We start from the raw sequence: 25,967 nt of genomic DNA, 5'->3' as shown, positions 1-25,967 counted from the left end.
TGAGAAGTTTTATTTGAAAGGCTTCACTCGATAGAGCTGGATGTAAAGATTTCTTATGATTATTGCGTTTGTACAAAAACTAGTTGTATTGTAAAAACAGCATCATCTCCATTCAGAGAATAGAATGTCAAACTGTAATTAGGTTGGATTAGCCTTAGACTTCCTTTTTCCTTTTCTGACATATTTTTGTAAGGCTGAATTTTAATGAAACTGGGCTCTTCCTTTTTGTTTTTGAGGATTATCTGTCTTCAAAACCTCTGGCTACTGTCTTTGTATAATTTATTATACATTAAAAACTGACAAACTAGTCCAGTTAAGACACTCATCCTTTACAAGGGTCCTATGAAGGTACGAACAATTTCATTATGCCCCTTGCATAGCTGTATTATGAGAGCCACCCTGACATACACTTGACCACTGAAGTCTAAGGACCAATAATCTGTTGATGCCAGTTACAACACTGGTAACCAAAGACATAATCAACACACAATAACATGTGTAATGAGTATATACTTCCGACTTACACTGGGGTCAAAACCAGGCCTCTCAAATGAAAGGCAAAGGTGCTACCAACTGACCTCCAAAGGTCATAAAAGTAGTTGAAGCATAAGATTTCAGCTTCTTTTATTAACTGTAAGGCAAGGATATTACCAACTGACCCCCATAAGTCGTAAAAGAAGTTGAAACCTAAGGTTACAAATTCTTTTATGACTTGTGGGGGTCAGCGGTAGCACCTTTGCCTATCATTTGAGAGTCCTGAGTTTAATCAATATGTAAACAGGAAATTTATTGATAATAAAGATGTTTAGCACAAATATTTTGTCTTGCCTGTCCACACCAACTACTACTCAAATTCTGCAGGTAAGGAGGAGGTACGTATGTTATTCAAACTCACCCTCCCTCATGTTCTAAGTAATCAAATCTAATTTCAATGCTATGCCAAGATCGCCAGAAAAGATCACTTCTGATTTAGATTGAGGCACTCTGATTCTCCCTACCCAAAACAAGGGCTTAGAGTCTCGGGTAACTAATGTTAATATTGAGTACAGCATTACCTAAACAGCTTTGCTTTCATTATTTTGAAGCTCCCTTTTCAATGCAGCTTCAGTATTAGGCAAAAAACAATCCTATAAGATTTGGACTGTAAATGACAAGAATATTTCCCAGCAATAACTGCCTCCAACATACACTCTGCAAGACCTTCCTTTAAATAGCATTTCTCTATGTTCTATCCAATATTACCTGTGTTTATTTGTATGGTTTCTTCTAAAGAAAATAATTTCTAGTCCACCTTTTCAATGAAAATAGCAAATACAGTAATAAAATGAACTTCTAATCAAATTTCCCTGTGCCTAACTTAAACTTCAAAACTATACCAACATAAATTGTGTCTACAATACAAACTACAGAACTTTCAAAAGTCTACATTTCTAGGTTTTATAAACTTAAACAACAAATACAAAGGTATCTAAAAAACGAACGCAAAATTCAAGATAAACTTAAACAACAAATACAAAGGTATCTAAAGTAACGAAGCAAAATCAATATACTACACTATATTTACACATAAAATGATCAGTAATGATTAAAAAATAATCAAGTAAAAGTTACATTCAGAAATACCACAAAATTAATAAGGAAAAACATAAATGTAAGGCAAATATCTCCAGACACACAATACAAAAACAAGAATCATGTGATATAAGAATCTCTAATTCATGCAACATAATAACAGGTAATAAGATAACAATATACTGTAGACCTGGATGAAGGCTTCTATTTTTGTGTACGTGGCACAAGCTGTAATTTGATTAAATGAAATGCATTAATCAACAACAACCTTTAATCCGTGTAAAAGGTAACAAGTTACATTGACATCAAGAGCTGGAAAATAAGTTCCACTACATACATTCAGCTCAAAATCAATTGTCTGCTCATTAAACATATCTCAATATATACTGTGTGTAGCACTCACAGAGTTGAACATATCTTGTGGTTCCCAGGATTTGCATAAGTTTTCCATCAGTTATCATGTTTCATTTTTGTCATTCCGTGAGCTTTCCCTATTCTAAATTCCTTTGTAGTTTACATGAATATTGTTACCCTCCTAGATATACTTTGTGTATAGTAACTTCTTGCATTTTTTGCCTTATACATTTACAATTACTTTTCTTATTTGTAATTTATTTTCTTTCCTTACTTTAATTTACATTTCATTCTGAGCTTTTGTGATGTTTCTGTTATCTTTTATTTCTTTTAATGTGAAATAATGTAATTTATTGGTCTATTATTTTGCTCTCTCTCACATGTGATATCCTTCATAAAAAAATATTCTAATTATACCTCAATGTTCTTTGTAAGAAGGATACCAGCTTGTAATTTTTTTCTGCTTGCCCTCATTAGCACCTTGCTTACTGGTCAGCAGCTTTCTCTTGGATGGCTGTGTGGGTGTAGCCGTCATGCTTAACAGTTGGTGCTTCTAGTATTGTCCATGTCTCTTGATTCTCATCCAGAGAAACTTCCACATCCCAATGCTGCTTTTCTGATGTGCCCTCTATTTACAAAGTTTCTGTCGCCATGTGGAGCAATGTTCGGTTCTCTTCATCTTCAGAACCTTTCCTCCCAAACTGAACTCATGTTAGCATGAGTCGTAGGGCCTTTACTTCTTGCCTGATTAGCAAAGCATTCATTCTGTGAGGTGGATGAGAAGGGAAAGGTATGAACATGTTTCTCATTTTGATGGCAATATTGCCTTTCAGGCATGTAACCTTTCTAGAAACTCTGACATTTGCTCCTTGTCCTCTCAGCAAAATTTCCTCATTTAATTCATTTCCACAACTTGAAATCCCGTTGGTTTAAGCTAAGATTTTCACATTAGATATGTATAAATGTTAGAAAACTGACCTACATTCTATCTATTTGGGTTACTCATTAATATTCATGGATTAGGTACACAAGAGTGGCTAAGCTGAAGACAGTACCAGTGTGACATTCATTTTGGTTCTGAGAATTCCATAATCAAACCATGGTTCTCTGCTTCAATTGGTGGTTGTCATGTTCATTATTTTTAAAAAATGTCTACCACTTATTAAACATCATATTTACTAAATAATCACTGACCAGGATGGTTATGAGAATGGAGATTTCCCAGCATCCTCATTTCCCTACTGCCCACAAGAGGCAGGAATCCAATGTATTTGAACATCTACACCAGCTCCACATAATTTGCAGAATGTAAACCTAATTTGGTGTAAAAGAAAATTTTTAATACAACAGTTCAGAAGGCCTTTGGTGGCATTTCTAGTCAACTAAAATAATTTATTCACTAGTATGCTTTCAGTAACCTTCACTTAGTTCTGTTGTGAACACAGACATTTTTGTTAAAGAGAACTGGTTTGTGGTATTAGGTGAAATGACAGTAAATCCTGCACCAGAAATATTTTGACCCTACCAAATCAACCCTGCTCCTCATAAGTTCTATTGTGTGTTATGATGTTTGGGAGTAGAAGCATTTTTTTGGACAAATAATACACAAGTACAACCTCTGATCTAACAGGTAGTCAGGGTGGTGGTAGTCCTAATTCTGAAGGAAATCTCACCCTCACATTTAGTGATTCATGATGATGTTTAGCTTGAAATATGAAGGATGATGGATGATTAAAGTCACTGGGATTTAGAATCAGATCTGCAGCCAGCTTTCTTAACTTTTCCTTACCTTGGTGATCTCTTGTTGAATTGCTGTATCAGGATTATGGCCTACCATCTTCTGGTGGACTTCTGTGAACGAAGATCAATTTTACAAAGTGTTTGCCTTTTGGGTTTTTGTGAATGAAGATCAGATTTACAGTGTTTGCCTTTTGAGTTCCTTCCATGCCTATAGGTATAAGAAAAAGTTCTCTGCCGTGCCTCAATTCACATGATATACGTTCTCTATCATCCTGTCATCAGTTCCTCCTCTCAGAGCTCTGTTAAGTTCTTTGACGTGTATATGGATAACCTGGCAGGATGAGTCTGTGATGTCCCTGGCAGTCAGGTTTCCTAAATTCTGTTCTCTAATAATAATTTTAGGTACAGCGTTTTTGCTCCTTTACTCACCGTTTTCTGGAGCAGCAGCTTACATTAATCTCACAATCAACCATAGTTTGCCTCTCCATGCATTCTGTTTATCAGGCACAGCTTTTGGGAGGGTAGCTCTTCAAAAGTCATGGCAGCAGCTAATGTTCTCTACCAATGCCTTTTACATTACATATTTTTTGTGGAATCCATTGTGCAATTTCTCTTTTAACCTGGCCTGTATTCCCATGATAATTGAATTCTTTCCCTGGGGTATGTTGCTTTGCTCTTACTCTTCTCTTTTAACAAGTCTTTGTCCCAACCTTTCTTCTCTCTACAGATCACCTTACCACCATGACCAATTTTTTGCTTTATTTTGGCTGTTTGGTTTCTATAATTGAGTGTTTTGCATGGTCTCTCATTGCTTCTTGGGTTAGGCTACTATCAGCTATCAGACATTTTTCCTGTTCTTTGCACCTCAAAACTGTGTTTCAGTGGCTTCATTTCATTTCTGGTAAAATGTCTCTACCCAGTGGGGGGTTTTCAGGTCAGCCTCCAATGGTTTGGAACTTTCCAGCACTTTTGTCTGTTCCCTCTCTTGTGTAGATGGCACTGGACTCTCATAAGACCTTCTTTTGTCTTGTTCAGCAGGTTCCTGATCAAGCATATATTTAGACATTTTCCAGGAAGCCTTACACAACTCTGTGGTTTAGTGTTGCCAGGAGCTCTCTGCAAGTCAGAACTGACCTCAGACCTTTAAAATGTCTTTAACATGCTTTTATCTATGCTTTTTCCTTTAGCAAACATGGAGATGCTTGGCAAGCTTACTTTCTATGGCTTTATTCTTCTGTTGAAACAATATCTTTGGGAGCTACCTGGATTTCTAAGGTCAGCACTGGCTCCACTGTCCATTATCTATGGGTATGGACTTCTTAACATTTGGGTCTTACTTTTTAGTATTTTCTGCTTTCTAAATTATATTGTATAATTGTGCTGGTCAGTGGACAGTGGACTGTAAGCTGGGCATGTAAGAGTAGGACTCTTCTACTTTGAACTCTTCAAGTCTGTATACTATCTGGGTTTGTTTCACAAGGAATAAAGGATAATTGAAACATTGTATTTAAAAGTGTTTTCAAATGGTGTACCTTTGGGGAGTACAAAATAACCCATGGTGTTAGTACGTAATGTTAGTCAAATATATAAATTAAGTAGTAATATTTATTTCTAATTTCCAGGTACAAATCCCCCAAAATAAAACTTGTTAATCCATACAATGGCAATACAATAAGCAAAAATGTTCATCTTATAATTCATCTAACAAGTAAACATCAAAAACTTTGAATCTGAAAAGAATACATCTTTTTGAATTCTGTTGGGATATGCAAACACATACAGACAGCAGGCTTCCATAAGATAATACATTTAAGTAACACCTTATGTTACATGGTACACTTTGTTATCACATAAATTTTCTGATTCTGTTTCTCCCAAACTAAAATATTTGCCCTTGTTACCTGCCTCTTGGCATCTCTTTTTCTTCTTGTACACCTTTCTATCTTCTTTCCAGTTTGTCTCTACTAAACTCATTTTAATTCCAAACTGTACATACTAGCCTCACCATGTTTATTTATAAATACTTCCCAGTTATCACACCACATATTTCTTAGGCTGCATTTCATAAATCTTTTTGTGGTTCCCTACTTTCAAGTTTTTTATTGTATGCTGTAATCTAATCTTTAAAATCCTAATGACTAATTAATTTTGTGTGGCAAAGTACATAAAATAAAGATGAAACAGCAAAATTGTGACAATAAAAAGATGGAAAATCTAATAACTGAATAAAATTAATTTGAAATAGAAGATGTATTCACTGCAAGATATTTGCTTAAAGCAGCAGGAAAACCAGTTACTGATGAGGTGACCAGAATATATGCAAACACAATAAAACAATAAAAGATGGACAACCGTTTGGCTAGTACAGTTGGTAATGTGTTGGCCTCGTAATCAGGGACCAGTGTTCACTCCCCATCAAGGGGCATATAGGAGACTGTCTACCAGATGGTTACTGCCATGAGGGACATCATGGTGGGGGGTTGGGATTACCCAGCCGACGTCTACCTGAGAGGCAATAGCCTGTGGGAGGACTGAAACCACCTAACTTTTAACTTTAATCAATGAGTACTTCAACAATGATATTCAAGAGAAAATGGGATGTACTACATGATGAAACATTATTATTTATATTATTAGTATTGTTATTATATGAAAATGAACCTTATTCATATGGAACAAGCCCACAGGAGCATTGTCTTGAAATTCAAGTTTCCAAAGAATATGGTGTTCATTATGAAGTAAGTGGAAAAGAGAATTATAGAAAAAAGCAATCTCACTTAAAGATTATATTAATCAACAAATTAATACAGATAAAAATGTAAGTAAATTATTAAAATGCAAGGAAAATCCTACTAAGGTAGTAATGCATTGCATCTTAGCTTGAACTTTTGAAGTTCCAATTACAAGACATCCTCAGGGAGCCTTCTGGAACTGAGAAGTTCAACAACAATGCATATTTACTGAATACCACTGGTGCTGGTTTTCTGCAAATCTGGTTGCTCTCAACAGGAATAGGGGATCAGGGATAAATTGTGAATGTTAAAGATCTCTGTTGAAATAAAACTCATAAAAAATTGGCAGACCATCTGTCAACGGTCCAAGTCGCAACAGCTAATAATAGGAAACAAACCTAACCACTGCAATCCACTCTATCTATTTTGGTAAAAGGACAAATGACCTAAAACAGATTGCACTGATTTCATCACTGTTATAAATACAGTGAACCCCCGTATTCGCGTTCTCCGTATTCATGGACTCACACATTCGCGGATTTCTCTCTGGAACGCTTCTTCGCATTATTTGCAGGAAATTCACCTATTCGCAGTATTTTTCTATGAGAAATATCCACAAATTCCTAGTTTTTTTTATCAATTTCATCAGAAAATGGACTTTTTGTGATAAAACTATAAAAAAAACAGGTATAAAAATTTTTGTGGGTTTTTCTTGAATTTTAACAACCAAAAAAGGTTTTAAGCATTTTTATAGGGGTGCTAACTATTCGCGGGTTCTAACTATTCACGGGGGGGTCTGGTACACATCCTCCACAAAAACAGGGGGACCACTGTATATGAGACCTTATCTACAATACCTAACTTTCTTGAGGCATTTGTTGGCACTTTCATTGAATGTTTCTCAAAGGTAAGATGCAAGTCAAAAGTTACACTTAGAATAATTAGAGCTTCAGACTCATTTAGCAGAGTCCCATCCACCTGAATTAGGTGCAAAATTTTATTTTTAACCAATAACACTTTTTTTGTCAGGGAACTCAATAACTGAAGTACACAAAATTATGAAGCAAAACTAAAAAAGACAACTGTTATACTCTACATTTGAGGATCTTGAGAAGACAAGAATATCAAGCCAAGGTATTGATTTTATTTCATCATAATATAATGTCTAGAGAGAAGACCACAGCAGTTCTATCAGAAGAATTTTAGATGAAGTTAGTTCACTATAAGGATTAACCATGTGTCCTTTATTGCTTTATAAGGCAACAATAGCACTCATCTATCAGCAACCTAGCCAGTAGGAGGCAGAACATATCTGTTATACTGTGACATACATATTACAAAGATGGTACTGGAGAAAGTAGCAAGAGTAGCTAACAGTGAAGATGAAGTGAAGGGAGACTGCTAGGCTACTAGTAAACATGAGCAAAAATCTGTGACTACTGCTTAAGGCTTATTTTTTTGTTTGCAACACAGACATAGGACTTATAAAGCAAATGGGATTCAAGGCTGGCTACTGTTGAGAAGATTGTGGAGCACTGTATAAAGAATGAGGAAGTTGCTGAGTGACAGGTACCCGGAGAATGAAAACTGAAAGCTCTGAAAATTAGTTGACAGGGAAGTAAACAGACAAAGGCACATAGGAAGGTCCAGAAAATCATGGAAACTTATCCATTCCCTTTGGTCTCATTCCAGCTAGCTGCCAAATTTCTTTAATTCCACCTTGCTTCCATTTTTTTTTTACCTTATTTAACAACCAGTCTTTCAAGGAGAGTCTTGTGTGTGTTACTGGTAAATTATGTCACAGTAACAATGTATTTACAAATATAAAAATGCTAGCAATTAATATCATCACTTACTTTTTGTTCCTGAAAGCAACATGCTTCACTCAGTGCCATCCCATCAAGGGGATAATGCCTACAGTGTGTTTTTCTGGCTACTTACTTACTTAATCCTCTGGCACCCACGGGATGCATAAGGCCTCAATGAATTCATGCCATATGTCTCTTTCCTGTGCCATCTCTCTGAGCTCAGCCCAGTTCTCAGATCCAACCTCCTTCTGCATTGTCATCAACCACATTTCTCTTGGTCTACCATGTCCTCTCCTACCCAGTGGCTTCCATTCAGGTACATCTTGGACTAAATCATCTTCTCTTCTTAATATATGTCCCATCCATCTCCATCTTGATGATCTAACTATATCATTCACATTGGGCACCCCTGCCACCTCGCGAATTGCTGCCTTTGTTATATGCTGCTGCTGCCATTAGATTCCCAAAATCCTTCTCAATGCTTTACTCTCAAAGGCAAGAAATTTTGCATCAGTTGTTAGTGCTGTACCACGACTGGTGCCCATAAGTTACTATCGATCTTACAAGTGAAATGTATATTTTGATTTTGCTGTGAACTGATATTTGATTTGACCTCCAAACTGTTTTTAGCATGCCCATCGCTTCTTCTAATCTCCCTGAATTCTGTAACTAGTGATCCATTGCTGGTAATAATGGTTCCCAAATATTTGAAAGTGTCTGAGTTGGGTAATATTACTCCTCCAATAAAGCAGTTCATCTGAGCACCACTCTGAATCTGCATGACCTAAATCTTTCTCTGGTTGATCACCAATCCAACCTTTCTCCCCTCCAGTACTAACCTGTAAATCATTTCCTGCATTTTAGCCACTGTAGAGGCAATTAGAACTATATCTGCATATTCAAGATCACATAATCTCCGGTCCCCCTTCCACTGAATGCCATTATTCATTCCTTGCATTATCTTAGTCATAACATAATCAATCACTATAATAAACAGTAGAGGGGACAGTATTCCACCTTGTAGTACTCCATTCTTGACTTCAAAGGCATCTGAAAGACTACCATAAACCATTACCCTACAACAAGTTCCACTATGCATATCCATTATGATGTTTACAATCTTTTCTGGTATCCCATAGTGCCTCAGAATCTTTCTTAACATACTATGTGAAATATTACCAAATGCTTTCTTAAAATCCACAAAGCATAAAACAAGAGGTGATTTTAGTTCGTTTCACTGTTGCCCTATATGTCGTAGTATAAAAATCTGATTGTCAGGTCCTCTACCCTTTCTGAAACCTGCTTGCTCTTTTCGAAGTATTCTATCTATTACAGGTTCTATTCTATTCAATATTACCTTGGAAAAAACTGTCATAGCTATTGGTGACAATGTGGTCCCTCACCAATTCAGTCTCTAAAATTTCCCTTCTTGGGTATTCTAATAATAATCCCTTTCTTTTTCCATTCAACAGGCGTGACTTCATCTCGCCACATATGACTGAGTAATTCATTGAACACAATGGGTGTTTGAACCTCATCAGCCTTCAACATTTCAGGTGCAATACCATCCACTCCTGGTGACTTGCAATTTTTCAGTTTGATTGCCAAAACAACCTCTGCCAATCTAATGTCACTTACATCTATAGGAAGATCATGTTCGGCCTCAAGGATGTCTTCCTTGTTTGGTGGGGTTGGTCTTTTTAGTTTCTCTTCAAAATGTTCTTTCCATCTAGCTCTAATTTCAGATTCCTTAGTTAGAAGATTTCCATTTTTATTTCTGACAAGTAACTCACCTCAGTTCTTTGTAGTTTCTCTTTGGCACTCAGCTTCTTTGTTTTCTGTCTCTTCAGTCTAGCAGAGATGTGCAAAATATGGAAGAAGTAGCGCTGTAATGGCGTAACCATAAATGTAGGTAGAGGTTTTGGGTGAATCTTGTATTTTTGTCAAGAGAGCCATTTGAAATTTTCCTGTAAAACCCACTCCACTATTGGCTCCTGCTAAATTACTTTGGTCTACAGGTTTTTTTTTTTAACTCAGGTGCGTCCTTCACAATAATGAATCTCAGGAGCAGTTTGTCTGGTGTTTTTACATTGGGCACAGTTTGTTGTGGAATTGTATTTTATTTTCAAGAACTACAGAAGGTTTGGAGATAATTATACCTTGGGGAGATGATTGGAAATTACCTGTGAATTTTTACTTTCATAACTGAACATGACTTATAATCTAATATGCACATGCTTCTAGTCAACAGCTGACCTGAGATTTATTCCCTTGTTGCTGAACACTGTAATTCCTTACGCCTTGATACAGAACAATCTGCAACTGTAGAAGAATACTCTTGAATGCGCTGTACTGTGTGTAAATCTTATCACGTAGATCAGAAGACACAATTAAATGAAAATAGAACTGGCATTTGCATTGAGTAAAAACATCACCAATAATGACCTTATAACCTCTAACTGGGAAATTAGCCTTAAAATTCCTAATATCTTCAAAAGTAGAACCAAATTTATTAGTTAATAAATTTCTTATCTCTGATCTTGGAATTAATTTCTAGCACCACTGTGCATGCTGTCATAATCTTTTCATTAACCCTCATCACACTTGGTATTCAGATCTTCCAAAACTGGAATCATCAATACAACTCACACATCTGACGTCACAAGGCATTCCTTCCCTCCCAAAATAGCATTTTATTTCAAGGACGAAACATTCATGACACTGTAAAACACATTGCAATGATCCATGCCTTGGTCCTGTGTTGTTAGTAAACAAGATGCCTTTTTGTTTTTGTTCTTCACAGACCAGGGATTTTCTGCTCCATACATAACCGCAGGGTTGATCTTATGGTCGGCCGCTTTGCCACAAAACACCTTTTAGCCTTGAAAATTTCTCTTATCAATGATCCTTTTCTAATTTCCTATTGATCCCAGTGTAAGATTTTTTAACTACAGTAATCCCCTCGCCACTTCACGGTTCAAGTTTCGCGGCCTCAGTGCATTGCTGATTTTTCAAAAATATTAATTGAAATATAAAAATTAAAAAATACTGCCATATCGGCAGCCGTATTGCGGAAAGCAGCGTTGTTTCATCGTGATGCGTGAGAGAAACAGTTTCCCAGGATGGCAGACAAAGAAAGATCATCTCTCAGAGGCTTTGTACATACCCACTGGCACTCAGACAAGGCATGTGGTTGGTTCCCGGCGCGAGATCGACAAATGAGAGCATGAGTGGATGTATCCCGTGAGCTGATTGGCTGCCTATCATCGCATCCTCTCCCAGCTTCTTCCCTTGTTCTATCTTGCCACTCTCGTTCATGCTGTCAACTGTGTCTCACGTATCTTAGTGTTGTGTTCGAAACTAACTTTTTGTTAAGCCCTTACAATGCCTCCTAAACGCCATGCCCCTGTGAAAGATTCCTCTAGTGAGCCAAGAGGAAGAGAAAGATGATGACCATCAGTGAAAAGGTCAAACTTTTAGATATGTTAAAACAGGGCAAAAGTAATGCCGCAGTGGCATGACGTTATGGAGTGAATGAATCGAAAGTGCGCTACATAAAAAAAGACGAAGCTAACATCCGCAAAACTGCTGCAATAAGCTTCAATAAAGAAGCGAAACGTGTGGTAACTCCGTATAATAAGAGAATTGTGAAAATGGAAGCTGCATTAGCCTTATGGGTTGCTGATTGCAGGAAAAAAAAAAACTGAGTTTGGACACTAATATGATCAGGACAAAGGCTAAATCTCTCTATGATCAAACCTTGCCCGATGACGACGACAAAGGAGATGATGAAGAAGCCGCTGAAGATGATCCTGACGAACCTCAAGCCGGTACTAACTCTGCCACGAGTGATTTGCCTCCTCGAGGACGAGGCTTTACAGCCAGCAAAGGATGGTTTGATAAATTTCAAAAGAGATACAGCCTCAAAAGTGTGCCTTTGTATGGTGAGGCTACCTCTGCCGACACCGATGCTGCTCGTTGTTACATGGAGGATGAGTTTCCTAAGCTCATCAGTGATGGTGGCTACCTCCGAGCAAGTTTTTAACATGGACGAGACAGGCCTCTTTTGGAAGAGGATGCCTTCTCGTACATTCCTCTTCAAGGATGAAGTGAAGAGGCCAGGCTTCAAGGCCCACAAGGACTGTGTTACTCTCATCATGTGTGGCAATGCTGCAGGCTTTATGTTTAAGCCAGGCCTATATAAGACCAAAAATCCACGGGCCTTAAAAAACAAAAATAAAGCTCTGCTCCCCGTGCATTGGATGCATAACTCTAATGCCTGGATAACGAAAGCCCTGACCCTCAAATGGTTCCTCCTTTGATTCATTCACCAGGTGAAGCTGTATCTGGCTCAGAAGGGCCTTCCTTTTAAGGGGATCGGCTGCCTAAAAAACCCAAAAAATATGAAACATATTCGATTTGCTGAAAAAAATTCTATGGCTTCGTAGAGCATTCAAGAATGTGTCCACGAAGTATAATGCTAAAATTTGCCTTACTTTTCTAGTTATGGCCTGAAATGTAACAATAACTTTATACCCACAAAACACCAGTAGCGCAAATGATTTAGTCTGGTATAGTTTTTGTGATATATGTTACGAAAACTTCCTTTGAAATGAAATATATAATGTCAATAATAGCCTAATTGGTACCTTCTTAGTTATTCCTAGACAAGACAAAGCACGCATCATGAGTCATGAGGCTCAGCGCGTGGCCACAGGCCAACAGTTGCCTATAAAACTTGCACATTATAAGGTCGCATTTTTTCACGCTCGCTAGCCTTGACTGAATTCTGTGTTTTCTGCGGTGTTTTTAGTTTTTCACCATGCTTTAGTAAAAGGTCCAAGACTTCACTTCATGCCTCTAGAATGCGGAAAAGCCAATTGGATATGACCATCGAAGAAGTAGAACAGAGAATTCAAGAAACTAGTGCCATAGAGGGGAATGAAGCGACGAAGGGAGAGAGAGAGGCCGCGCAGCAAATGGCGCACGGTATGATCTGCTGACCAGAGACTGACCACATCCACCCCTAATAGTCTCTTTATTCGTTCATCACTGCTAAAGGGCAATGATATTTTAGAAGAAGAAAGCAGTAGATCGAAAGCTGATATTATCAACGATAGTGAAAATAAAATGATAATAATAAATGAAGCAAGACTTGAAAAATTACTTGAATCACGAATACCGAATTGTGGATGCAAAGTAATTCCGAGGATCCATTTGGCAAGGGATGGATTTGAGACACTAGTAAAAAAGATATGTCCTAAATGCAGAGGGAAAATTATTTCAGAACCCGCAAAATGCCCACCGATTTCTACAGAAGGAAGGAAGGCACCAATTTACAAAACCAATGTGGCAGTAATTTATCATTCTTTGTTGGAAGATTATGGATTCGCGGGACTGAAGAGATTACAAAGAACGCTTGGTATAAAACCAATGGGAAATAGCAAGTATTCACGCCATCTTAGATATCTTTATGATAAAATGGATACATATTTTCAGATGAAACGAGAAAATCTTTGAAAATATAAGAACATACTACAGGAAATATATGGGAATTGTGCCTGATGAAAATGGAATACTCAATATCGACGTATCCTACGATGGGACATGGATGAAAAGAGGCCATGTTTCTAATGTAGGTATGGGAGTCATAATAGAAGTGTGCACAGGATATGTGATAGACTTTGAAGTGATGAACAAAGTTTGCAAAGCATGTGCCGCTAAAACGACTCAACTAAAAGAAATGAAAATAACAAAAGAAGATTTAAACGTGTGGAGAACCCTTCATGATGAAGATTGTAAAATAAACTATGAAGGTACATCAGGAGGGATGGAAACAGAAGGCGCCATAAGGATGTTTTCAAGGTCGCAAGATTTGGGATTCCGGTACGCCACCTTTGTTGGAGACAGAGATTCCAGCGCTTATAATAGTGTTTTAGCAATGAACGGTGGAAATGGACCATATGAAAATTTAAAAGTGGCGAAAGTAGAATCCATCAACCATGTAAAGAAAACAATGACTAACAGAATGAAGAGACTAAGAGAAGATGAAAAAGAAGAGAGAGTAACAAGAACTGGAAAAAGAAGAAAATTTAGTGTTCTAAGTGGAAAGAATAAATTGTCGGATACAAACATTAGCATAATGACTAATTATTATGGCAGGGCAATCCACCGTAATATTGGTAAATCATGGATTGATATGAAGAAGGATATAATGGTATCATTTAACCATATATTCAGTGCCAAAGAAAATCAACGTCATGGACTTTGTCCAAAAGGGGAAGATTCTTGGTGCTATTTTCAGCGCAGCATAGCAATGGGTAAAGAAAGAGAGAAAATAGAGTTCAAGAGATCTTCAACAGTTATCAATTTAGATGCTGAGAGTGAAAGGAAAATAAAGGCTGTGTATGAAGCACTGTCTGAGAAAGAATTGCTTGAACGCTGTGTTCGCGGTCTTACACAAAACGCGAATTAAAGTTTTCATTCAAAAATTTGGAACAAAGCACACAAGACTAAGTTTGCTGGAGCACAAAGAGTAAAGTTTGTAGCACAAACAATTGTGCTTGACCATAACTTTGGATACAGACACGCAACACTCTTCCAAGAATTTGGCATATCTTCTGCTCTTCAACGAAGCCTAGAACTTCAAGATAAAGAAAGAAGAAGATTGAGTGCCAGAAAGAAGAAATTCCCAGAAAGAAAGAAAATACACAAGAAAATTCAAGAATATGAAGCCGGAGGATTTTAAATAACCACATAACCTGGCGACAATGAGTAGTGTAGGCAACTATGATACCCTAGAGTAATACCTTATGACAAGATCAGACAAGGGGGGACCAGGAGTCTAAAATTTATAATAATGTGTCTTAGGCACAAGATAATCAATTAATTAATATTCCTATTCATGATAAATTTTGCATTAATACTCAAAAATAAAAACTAAAAACATAAAATTAATGGTAACACAGTCTTTTACCTTTTTTTATGTACCTATAACATAAGTTTTTCACCTTCAAAATGTATCTCCTCCCTTAGTATTGAACCAATCTAAATGAAATTTCATATATAATATGAGGAAACATGGTAGATTAAATAAAAGCCGGGGATTTTCAATATTTTGAGTTTCTGATTTTTGGCAATTTTTTTCCTGTAATTTTTCTGGGAAAATTTCATAAAAAAAAAACTGTAATTTTTCTGGGAAAATTTCATAAAAAAAAAATCATATCTCGAAAAATAATTGAAAAATCAAAAATCCTCGGCTTTATATCGAAGGTCCATATGTGTTTTATATGTGGTTCAAATCTCATCCCTTAAAACCAAAAAGCAAAGGAGGAGATGCATTTTGAAAATGGCCATTTTTGGCCGAAAAATGCTCTGTCGTCACAAAACCTAAGGTCACTGAACAAAAATTTTTTCCCCAGAAGTTCCACACAATATCCTTTGACAAACCCCCTATATATCAACAACCTGTCGTTAAAAAAGTCGGAAACCAGCCGATCCCCTTAAAAAAGGTCCTTCTCTTGATGGACTGTGCAGGAGGCCATGCAACAGATCTGCAATAGGATGGGGTTCAGATTGAGTTTCTGCTCCCTAACATTACATCTCTAATTCAGCTGATGGATCAAGGTGTCATTCGTGCCTTTAAGGCACTCTACACTCATTCCACGAAGGAGGGCCTCATCGTGACAGTTGATGACAACGACGAAGGCTTCACCTTGAAAAAGTACTGGCATAACTAGGACATTGTGTCATGCTTGACTAATATCCAGCAAGCATTGAAGAACATGAAAACTAAGACCATAAATTCTTGCTGGAAGAAATTATGGCCTAACGTGGTGCATGACTATGCAGGCTTCACTCCTGACGAAGTTCATCACTCGGCAGTGGAGAAGGCAGTGAGGCTGACTCGCATCATCAGGGATGAAGGATTCGTCGACATGACGGAAGAAGACGTCAACGGCCTTATCGATGCCCACTCGGACCCACTGACAGATAAGACCTCCTTGAGATGACGAAGTCTGCAAGTGAAGAAGAAAGCGAAGAAGAGCAAGACGAAGAAATTGAAGAGCGTGGCCTTACCCTGGAGAACCCGCAACAATTGTGCAACATGGCAAGGGCAGTGCAACAATTTGCACAAGACATAGACGATAATATGGTTCAAGCTGTCGAGTTTAGCAACTATGCTGACATCCTTGTACAAGGGCATTTTGCAGCAAAAGAAAAACCAACGACAGCAACTACCCATCGCCATGTTCTTCTCCAAGGTAAAAACCCCAGCTACACCATCAGTGCTTCCAGCCAAAAAGCCTCCGAGTGAACCTGAAGCCTCTACGAGTGGAGTGGGAGCCTCTTCTCTGCCACCACCAGCCTCTTCGCCTCTCTCAGAAGCAAATGTTGACGATCCAGCGCAGATATCTGACGATGAGGCGCTTCCCGAACTGATTTAAAGGCCTCATTATACCTGTGCAGTAACACCATCATCATCACATTCATCGAACTGCACAGGTCTGTCATCGTCGTCATTACTGGAGTAAAGTCTCAAGATACTACTGTCATTGGTGAGTGTGGAACACCATAATACGTATCGTATGAGAGAGAGAGAGAGAGAGAGAGAGAGTGAATGTATAAAATTAAGGTTTATAATTAAACAGATTTAAGTGAAATATATGTGAGAGTGAATGTATAATATAAAGGTTTTATAATTAAAAAGATTTAAGTAAAATATATATATAAAGTATGAATATACATATTTTAAACATTCTGGTACCCACACACACATATACAGAAATTCCTAGGGGGGGGCCAATCCTACTTCGCGGATTTTCACCTATCGCGGGGGGTTCCGGTTCCCATTAACTGCAATAAACGAGGGATCACTGTATTTCAATCATATCTAACATTTACATCTTTTCAGCTAAAGTAGGCACATCATAAGACCTCTTTGGCTTACTCAAACTAGCACTGCAGCATTTCTTGCATGCTTTGGAGCCCTTCCTTGGGTTTATTATGCCATTTTGTAACAAACAAACAAGAAGGCACATATTGTACTGGAGATATGCTGCAGCAGAAGGCTAACCCCAGACTGAATTTGAAGATGCTGGGCAAACAAAGGGTAATGTGGGTACTAGCATAATCTGATGCTGTTTTGATCATGCTTTTATGTCAATTTGAAATTCCTTTGAAATTTTTTCCAACAGCTAAATAGGTTAAGTGGTTTCACAAATAATACATGAATGCCATAAACTTTGTTAATTTCTTGCTGAATAAGGGCTTGGATTTAATTATACCTTCTGTTAGGCTATATCTGTCCTGATCTCTGAAAACCCATTAAGTGATGATTACAAACAGTAATATGGCTGAATATATATGGGCTAAGATTTAAAATTCACATCTAAATACTATGTCAAAAGTGATTTAGTCACTACATTTGAATCTCTTCCCAGTGATAATCATTTATCTGCTCTTGGAAGTCTTGCTCTCCAGTTACAATTCCATTCTCTTTTACTTAAGAAAATTTTCTGGCAAAAAAACCCATTAAGGGTTAGTCTATAATGCAATTTTAAATAACAAACCTGAGTAAGACAGCAAGCAAATGGACATAACATATAATTCATCTGCAAAATTTTAAATCCCCCAGCAACTAAGACCACACCCCATACTTCATGGCTAAAGAGCATTCTCCCCCAAACCCAGAGCACAAAAATCCAAAAGCTAGCTACATAAGGATATAGTTTGTTTGCATTCAACATTACCAGTAATTCATGGGCTGTATACCAAAGTCTATTGTTTGGATTCAAGGTACGTACCCTGCTTCTGTCTTTAAGACATTATTTTCATCCTAAAATAACTTAGAAAATTTCTGGGCTAAGTATGAGAAAAAGGTTCTTTTTCATAGCCTATCCTAATCACATGGGAAACTTATCTTTGCTTGATAGTAATCAGAACTTCTGTATATGACCCTCATGATGAATATAAATTGTTCTTAGTTAAAAGAGTAAACAACAAACCTATATTAATTAAATATATATGAAGTCACAAAGATTCATTCCTGTACTACTGGCAATTCATCGAGTTAATGGATGTGCATTAACTTAAATGTACAGGCAGCCCTCGGTTAGCGGCAGGGGTTCCGTTCCTGGCCACCGACGCTAAGTTTTTTTCCGACGCTAAGTGATATTAAAGCCTATGGCTGCCGCACACCTTCTTTCGAAATTCTAGACCAGTTAACAGCGCCTTAGACCAGTCAAACAGCGCCATAATCCCGCAATGGCGCAATAAGTAAAATTATATTTATGCAGTATAGTACTATAGAATTTAATGTACAGTACATTATAGTATTATAAATACTCTAAAGTTAAAAAAGGCCTAGCTTTAATCCTTTGGGTGTCTACAGTATGTAAAGATACAATAAGGTTTCATATAGTGTACAAGTAGCTGTAGTGTTCAAGTTACGATAATTCGTCTTACGATATTCCGATTTTATGAGAAACCAAATTACAATAGCCTAACTTTATCCCATCTTCTAGTTACATAAGTTAAAAAAACAGCAAAAGAGAATGATGAAAGTATGGTTTTAACATTATACTCATTGCACAAACATGTACAGCCATGAACAACCGAACCGAACGAGAAACAACTTTTTTTTTTCTAAGTACAACCGAATTGGATAACATCTGTTTGGCTTGTATTTCAATCATCCTACTATAGTACACTATTACTGTAGTTGTTATAAATGATGTTATGTGGAATAGAACTGAGATATTTTAATGTAATAACTCTATTTGCTATAGATAAAAGATCAATATAGATCAGAGATCAATCGGGAAATTTAAACCTAGTTATAACTGAAGCTGAGAAAACTGTTCAAGCTGCTAATGACTATTATCTTACATTGGCAACAAGGATAAAACTAAGTAAATGTATGCCATCAAACACAACCGTACATAAAATTGAGATAAAATCATTCTAATCAAAACTACTGTGCTTGAAAGAACACATTTTACTATTGGTTTCACGCTGATATAAGATGAATAACGTAAAGTTCGTATTACGATGATATAAAGAAAATTTGCGAACGGAATCACGTAATTTCGTTTAAGCTAACTAAAAGCAAGAAAATTCGCTCAGAATTGTGTTAAATATGGTGAAACAAACTCGTATTCGTCATCAGCTGATTTCAAATCAAAACATTGGCCGCTCCGCGGAATACTGGGTTAGACTTGCCGTAGTACTTTATAATACGTACAATAATATGAGAATACATACAATATTATTGGATACAGTGAAGTAATGTATAACTTTTTCAAGGATTTATGGAAAAGATGCATGATTAATAAAATAACACCATGCATTTTTCAAAATAGTGGCAGACAAGAACGAACATGAAAAAACATCCTCTGACAACGTGGAGGGTAGTTACAAAAGCATCTTAATTTGTATCATATTTATGAACAAAAATAAAAATACCCTATACGTAATACATTTTCATACACATTTTAAACATAAAAGCATGAACACTTATAAAATCGACATATCAATCGCTAAATTTGCACTTTTTTTAACTAGGTATTTTCGGAAGAGCGGCCATGAAAAACATCCGCTTTGATAACGTGAAGGGCAGTTTCAAAAGCTGCCTTTGTATCATATTTCTGTGCCAGAAATACCCAAAATGCCATGATGTAATACATTTTCATACACATTTTAAACATAAAAGCCATGAACATTTTTTTAAAATAGACTAATCCATAGCTAAATTGCACTTTTCTTAAAAAACTAGGTATTTTTGGAAGAGCGGCAGGTGGCGGCTCACAAGAGAGAACATGAAAAACATCCGCTTTGATAACGTGAAGGGCAGTTTCAAAAGCTGCCTTTGTATCATATTTCTGTGCAGAAATAAAAAATACCATGTATGTAATACATTTTCATACACATTTTAAACATAAAAGCATGAACATTTTTAAATAGACTAATCCATAGCTAAATTTGCACTTCTGTAACTCGATATTTTCAGCATAGAACAGCGTCAGATGCATATTTTATCATTTGCATAACGTTTATGGTCTGAACTGCATTTCTACAAATGTATGAACTCGTTAGACAACGGCGCTAGCGGCGCTGTTAACCGAAAATTGTGGAGTAAAAATACCTTAAAATGCCTTATCTTTTTTAATGAATATTTTTAACGACAGACGTAAAACCGATTCGCCGCTTAGCGATTGCGCCATTAACCTCGGGCTGTCTGTAATACTCTTCTCGGATGACTTTGACTTTAGGGGACATAGGTGGTAGACTGAAGTAAAATTGCATCATGTTAGAAGGGTTTACTGGTAATGCTACAGCAAGAATACATATTGTAATAAAATTTGAAATTTTGTAATGTATTGCTTTTTCTATACTTAATAGTTTTTTTTTTTAAATTCACACTTGAGTTTTTCATACTTGGTACCAACAAGCAAACAATTTTTAGGTTTTGAAGATTAATGTTTTTTCTTATTTGTAACACCTAGTATATCATGTGGATTTTAACCTTTATTCTTTCTTTTTTTAAGATGTCATGTTCACGCTGTGTGTTTTTAACCAAGTGCAACCAATGTTATTCCATATTTCTAGTAATTCTGACAATGGTATCTAGTTTTCCTTTGTGTGAAAAAAATAAAAATGCTGCATGAACCTGCATTCAATACATTTAACCAAAATGCTGTACCAAGAGTAGCCCCATCAATTTGCAAGCACTGAAACACTGTTGGCCAATGAAATTTCTGACATAAAACATACGGGTAGTTTACACTGTATAAGGATTTTCAAAACCTGTTCAAGATTTTAACCTATGGCAACTTCAGAAAAGCTTATTTAATACTGAATTCTATGACACTGGAAAAAGTACTGCACTTTAAGATAAATTAACTGAAAGAAGTATAAAAATTAACATGCTCCAGCAGCCAAAGTTGTGCTACTTCAATGCACTGTATGCAGCACACCTACCAAATCAAAGCAATCAACTATGCATATTACCAATCATTTGTCAGGTATTATACCCCAAATACCAAGAATAATTTCTCAAATACAGTGGATATCTATATTCCTTACCCTAAATCAAATTTAATAAATAGATTAATAAAACTTGATATAACTGTTAATTCTGATAATCTGGTGTTATCAAGAGTATATCTTTAACTGATTGGATATTGATGAAGAGTAGAGACAGAACTTAATAGTAGTTTCTCCTACATGTACAAGATTGTTTCTCCTTTTTTATCTAATCTTTTCTGTAAATTTTGCATCAACAATAAAAAATATAATAAAATATTACAGGTACACAACCCTTTATCCGAAATTCTAAAAACCGGAAAGCTCTAAAAACCAAAAACATTTTGTGGAGAGTATAGCGTTGATTCATAGGTTGGTGGCTTGGCGTGCTAATGGCTGACTTGAATCATTTGGGTGTGATGCTACTCAAATTATTTTTCTCACTAAATCCCAAGAATTGAACTAAGAAAACCCCAAGATGAATAAAAAATCCCTAGATAATAAAATAATTGTACATGTGCGCTAAACTTTAGTCCTAAATAATGTGTACTACAAGTAATATGTATTACATCTTTGGTAGACAACAAACAAACAAATTTTGTAGTTGTCATTCGCGTGGACTTATAATGGTTGTGACCAGTAGTGGATTAATATTCCTTGAGCGATTAAAGAGATGAACTCTGTATGTCTGTCTATCATTCTCACTCCCTCTCTCTCTCTCTCAGGAAAAAATACTGCTAATTTGAGTCTTTAACCAGTAGGTATTAGCAGTGCGTGTGTGTGTATGTGTGTTTATAATGTTTTTAAAAATGTGCAGTACAGGTAATATCTCTTCGAAAGATAAAAACAAACAAACAGATTTTGTTGTTGTCAGTCACATAAACTATGAAGGATGTGACCAGCAGATAAACAGAAATGGATTAACATTCCTCGAGAGATTAGAGATGAATTCCGTTTTAAAGGAATGTCAACGCAGTGTTTGTAATTATCCTCTGATGCAAAAAAAGTTCTGTTGCTGAAGAATCTCTGAACCACCAATTTTGCACTTAAAGTAATGAGAAGGAGTCCCTTCTATCCTTCATGCAATCAGTAAAATACAACACTATTAAAAACTTTGTACGTAATGTATTCAAAACACTCACCCTTACATCACCGTCAGCTTCATGTGAGCAAAACGTTCTTTCCAAGACAGAACACAGCTAACCCTGATTGACTGGCTGGCTGTCATGGAGATCTGTTAGCCAATGACAGCCCTGTACTTCTGTTCTATTTATAGACGTAAGTTGTGGAAGGCACCAACTTTGAACATTGTCATGATTATGATTATTTGACTGCTGATGACAAAAAATTACTCAATAACCTGCTTTATATAACTATTTCTTTGTGAAAACAAGAATTTAACAATAATTTTAACTTTAATATAATGGTATGAAAAATCCCACAGTGTGTCGTAGTAATCCATCATCACTTGCAAATCCTGTTCACGGACCATCCTCAAATGTACAACTGCAAGCTGATGACCATGTGTGTACAACGAAAAATGACTCTTTCCAAGATCAATATGATGAAATGTATTTTATAGTCTTACTTCTCATTAAAATTCACAAGTTGATTTACAATTATTTTGATGAATGTACTATGTGTATTTTTGCATTTACAAAAATTTTTTGTTGAAAATAATGTCAGTAAATATATGGTCTTAATTGTCCCACTATTTTATTACTGATGACCTTAATTACGTCACATTCATTTAACAGTACATAAATATGTTTATAAATAATAATAAACTATAATGAATAAATAACTATACTAATGAAAAAACATGAAATAATTTTTTAAATATATGTTTTTGCTGCAGTAGTGATGTTTGATTATGCTCCTGACCCCACAGTTCCGAAATAAAAAAAATTCCAAAAACCAAAACACATCTGACCTCAAGGATTTTGGATAAATGATTGTGTACATATACGTATAACACATGATATTGCAGTACACAATTACAGATGTTCTGTAGTTGCAACAATTTGCAATTCCAATATTACTTATAGTAATCATACTTTAATATAACATTATATATCTATGTTATGTTCTAAATATAAAAAGGACATCAAATCAAATTTATTTTAAAATAATATTCCTGCAATTAAGTAAAAACCTTGTTGGTAACTCTCTTTGCAAGGAATTCTTTCAATAATACTGAGGTTGGAACTAAAAGTCATTTTCATAGCAAAGTGTAAAACTTTTAGTAGTTTAAATACACTAATATTTTCTCTTAAATACAATAATATTTTGTTTAATTTCCAAACTTTCTAGTCTAATCTCATTTGAAAACTATCCTTTGATATCTCTCTCCCTCTCTGCATGGATGATTTGGAAAGTTTTTATATTTCCAAGGTTCTGCCTCTGTCTTGTAATCTTTGCATTCGCTATAATACATGCATGTTCAGGGATATTTATTTATTCTTATGAAATTTATGACTTGTAAAGTTTTATGGGAGATTTTTAAAATGAAATAACATGTGCAAATGCAAATTCAGCTAACCAACAACCAATAACCGTTGCGAGAAAATAAAGTTGTCCAGACTAAAATAGGTGCAGAAATTTGCTGGTATGACTGCATTACATGCTTAAAGAACACCATGAGTGAGAAATAGAATGGGAGGTAAACCACTGTTCAATATAACAGCCACACAAGCCTACTTTTCAATGTGGAGGGAAATTTGGATCTGTGATAAACATAGAAAATGAGGACAACTTTTTTATATACAACTAAAATTCTACTAAAAAGAACTTGATTTCATGAAATTTCTGACATCAGTACCTACTTATATAATTATAATGTAAAGAATGAAGATTACAAATTACCTTTCAAAACCTTACTTAGATCCAGTTGAAAGAATTAAGAGGAAACAAAAAGAGGAAAAAAATATTTCCAAAAAAAAGAAAAATATCAATCATATGGAAGATATGATATAAAGCTTACTGAATAAAATAGGTTACCAAAGAATGGTATACAGGCAGTCCCTGGTTATCAGCGGACTCTGTTAATGGCAACCCAGTTTTATGGCGCTTTATAAAATCGGTGATTTAAGGTTCCATAACATGCCGAGTTTCGGTTATCAGTGCCATAAGGTGCTAATAATACAGTTATGGTATCATAACATACCTAACAGGTGTCATTAACCAGTTATTGGCGCTGTTAACTGAAACTCGTCACCATAAGCGCCAAAAATCAATAAGTTTCAGTTAATGGCAGTTTTCGCTTGTCAGCACCCTGTCGAGAACAGAACCCACACTAATAACCGGGGACTGCCTTATAGTAAATGCAAGACAATTTGTTGTGTTAAGAAAAACTTGACAATTCACAACTAGTAAACAATTTCAAAATTTTAACTTTTTCTTTACATGAATAATTTGTTGGATAACTATCCAAATTGTAAAAAGGCAGCTTTGGAAAATAAAAAAATGTATAAATCTTATATAATGCACCATACACATCATATATTATCCGTAGTAAAAGTGTCCAGATATCTTGCAATCCGACTGAAACTGATATTACATATTTCATCAGAGAAGTTAATCATCATCATCATCATCATCCTCAAGTGTAAAGTCGTATGGCTGAAACAGAGATCTCAATTTGTTACGCTGATCAGTTTCTTCTTCCTTGGACATCTTGCATTCTCTCCAGTCCACTCTCTCAGGTACATTCAATATGGAAGCACTCGCCAAAACTTCTCTGTAAAATTCAATTATGGAATCTATGGACCAATCATTACTACTACTACTACTACTACTACTACAGTATCGTGAATTATGTATTAGCTTACTACTTTACTATCTTTGAAAACTCTTACATATTAGTAGGTTATTAAAAGTGCATAGTAACTCATACAACTATAAAATACTAAAATACAAACATAAGTTTAATTCTCTAGGTCTTAAAGAAAATAATAAATATGTTCTAAAATATTTACAAAATACTGTATTCCACTTTCATGAAAATCTAAAGACATAATGTTTCCATTGTCTCTTGCACAAATCTATATAAAGAAATTACCATATATGTAAGTCAACTGAACTTTTTGATGAGTCATATAATCTTTTTTTAAATATTTTTACTTGGCTTTATGTGCCCTTGTGTGAAGCCCCCCACCCTACTTACCCTGGAATAAGAAGTTTGGCTGCTCACTGGTAGGTACCAAAAGGTGGAGCTCAATAAGTCTCCCTTGTCTCAGAAATCAAGTTCACTTGTGCTCTCTGAACCAGCTGCGACAGAACTGTGGTGCTGCGAGATGGGTCTTATGACAATGGTATTGGGTTTGTAATACAATAATATTGTTGTAACTAAAGTTACATTTACTTCACCATAAACCCATAATTTTTATTTAGTCCAAACAGTAATGTAGGATGGAAGAGCTATATTAATCTCCTCAAAGAGAAGACGGATGAGTATATGAAGTTCCTGTCAGATTTACAAGCTTCCAAAGGCCTGCCAGTGAGTTTTCACTTAACCTCAATACCACAGATCCTACATATGAAGGTTCTGGTGAAACCTCTGGCAGTTGGGGTGATGCAGAACTTTCTTAAACCAGGAAAGACACTAGTAAATGTCAACCAAGAGGGCAATAAGGTCTAGGAACCAACCCTACTTAGAAATGCTAGGTCCTCTTGATTGTTGCAGTTGTATAGCGGTGTCTGTCATCCAAGCAGCTAAGTCAACCACCAGAGTGAA

At 36.0% G+C, this 25,967-nt stretch overlaps 1 protein-coding gene across 1 annotated transcript in view; it reads right to left on the bottom strand.

Moving 5' to 3' along the window:
• Positions 1-19,982: 19,982 nt before the first annotated feature.
• The window catches only part of LOC135219787 (CWF19-like protein 1), a gene marked incomplete at its 5' end in the record, with an annotated part of 332,999 nt that continues 327,014 nt past the window's right edge, over positions 19,983-25,967 (bottom strand). Inside the window, 1 exon segment of the mRNA XM_064256860.1 lies at positions 19,983-24,971. Coding sequence (XP_064112930.1) covers positions 24,809-24,971 — 163 coding nt within the window.

Source organism: Macrobrachium nipponense, chromosome 1, assembly GCF_015104395.2.
Source record: "Macrobrachium nipponense isolate FS-2020 chromosome 1, ASM1510439v2, whole genome shotgun sequence".
In the NCBI taxonomy this organism is placed as follows: Eukaryota; Metazoa; Arthropoda; class Malacostraca; order Decapoda; family Palaemonidae; genus Macrobrachium; species Macrobrachium nipponense.
This window is presented reverse-complemented; position numbering and strand designations above follow the sequence as displayed.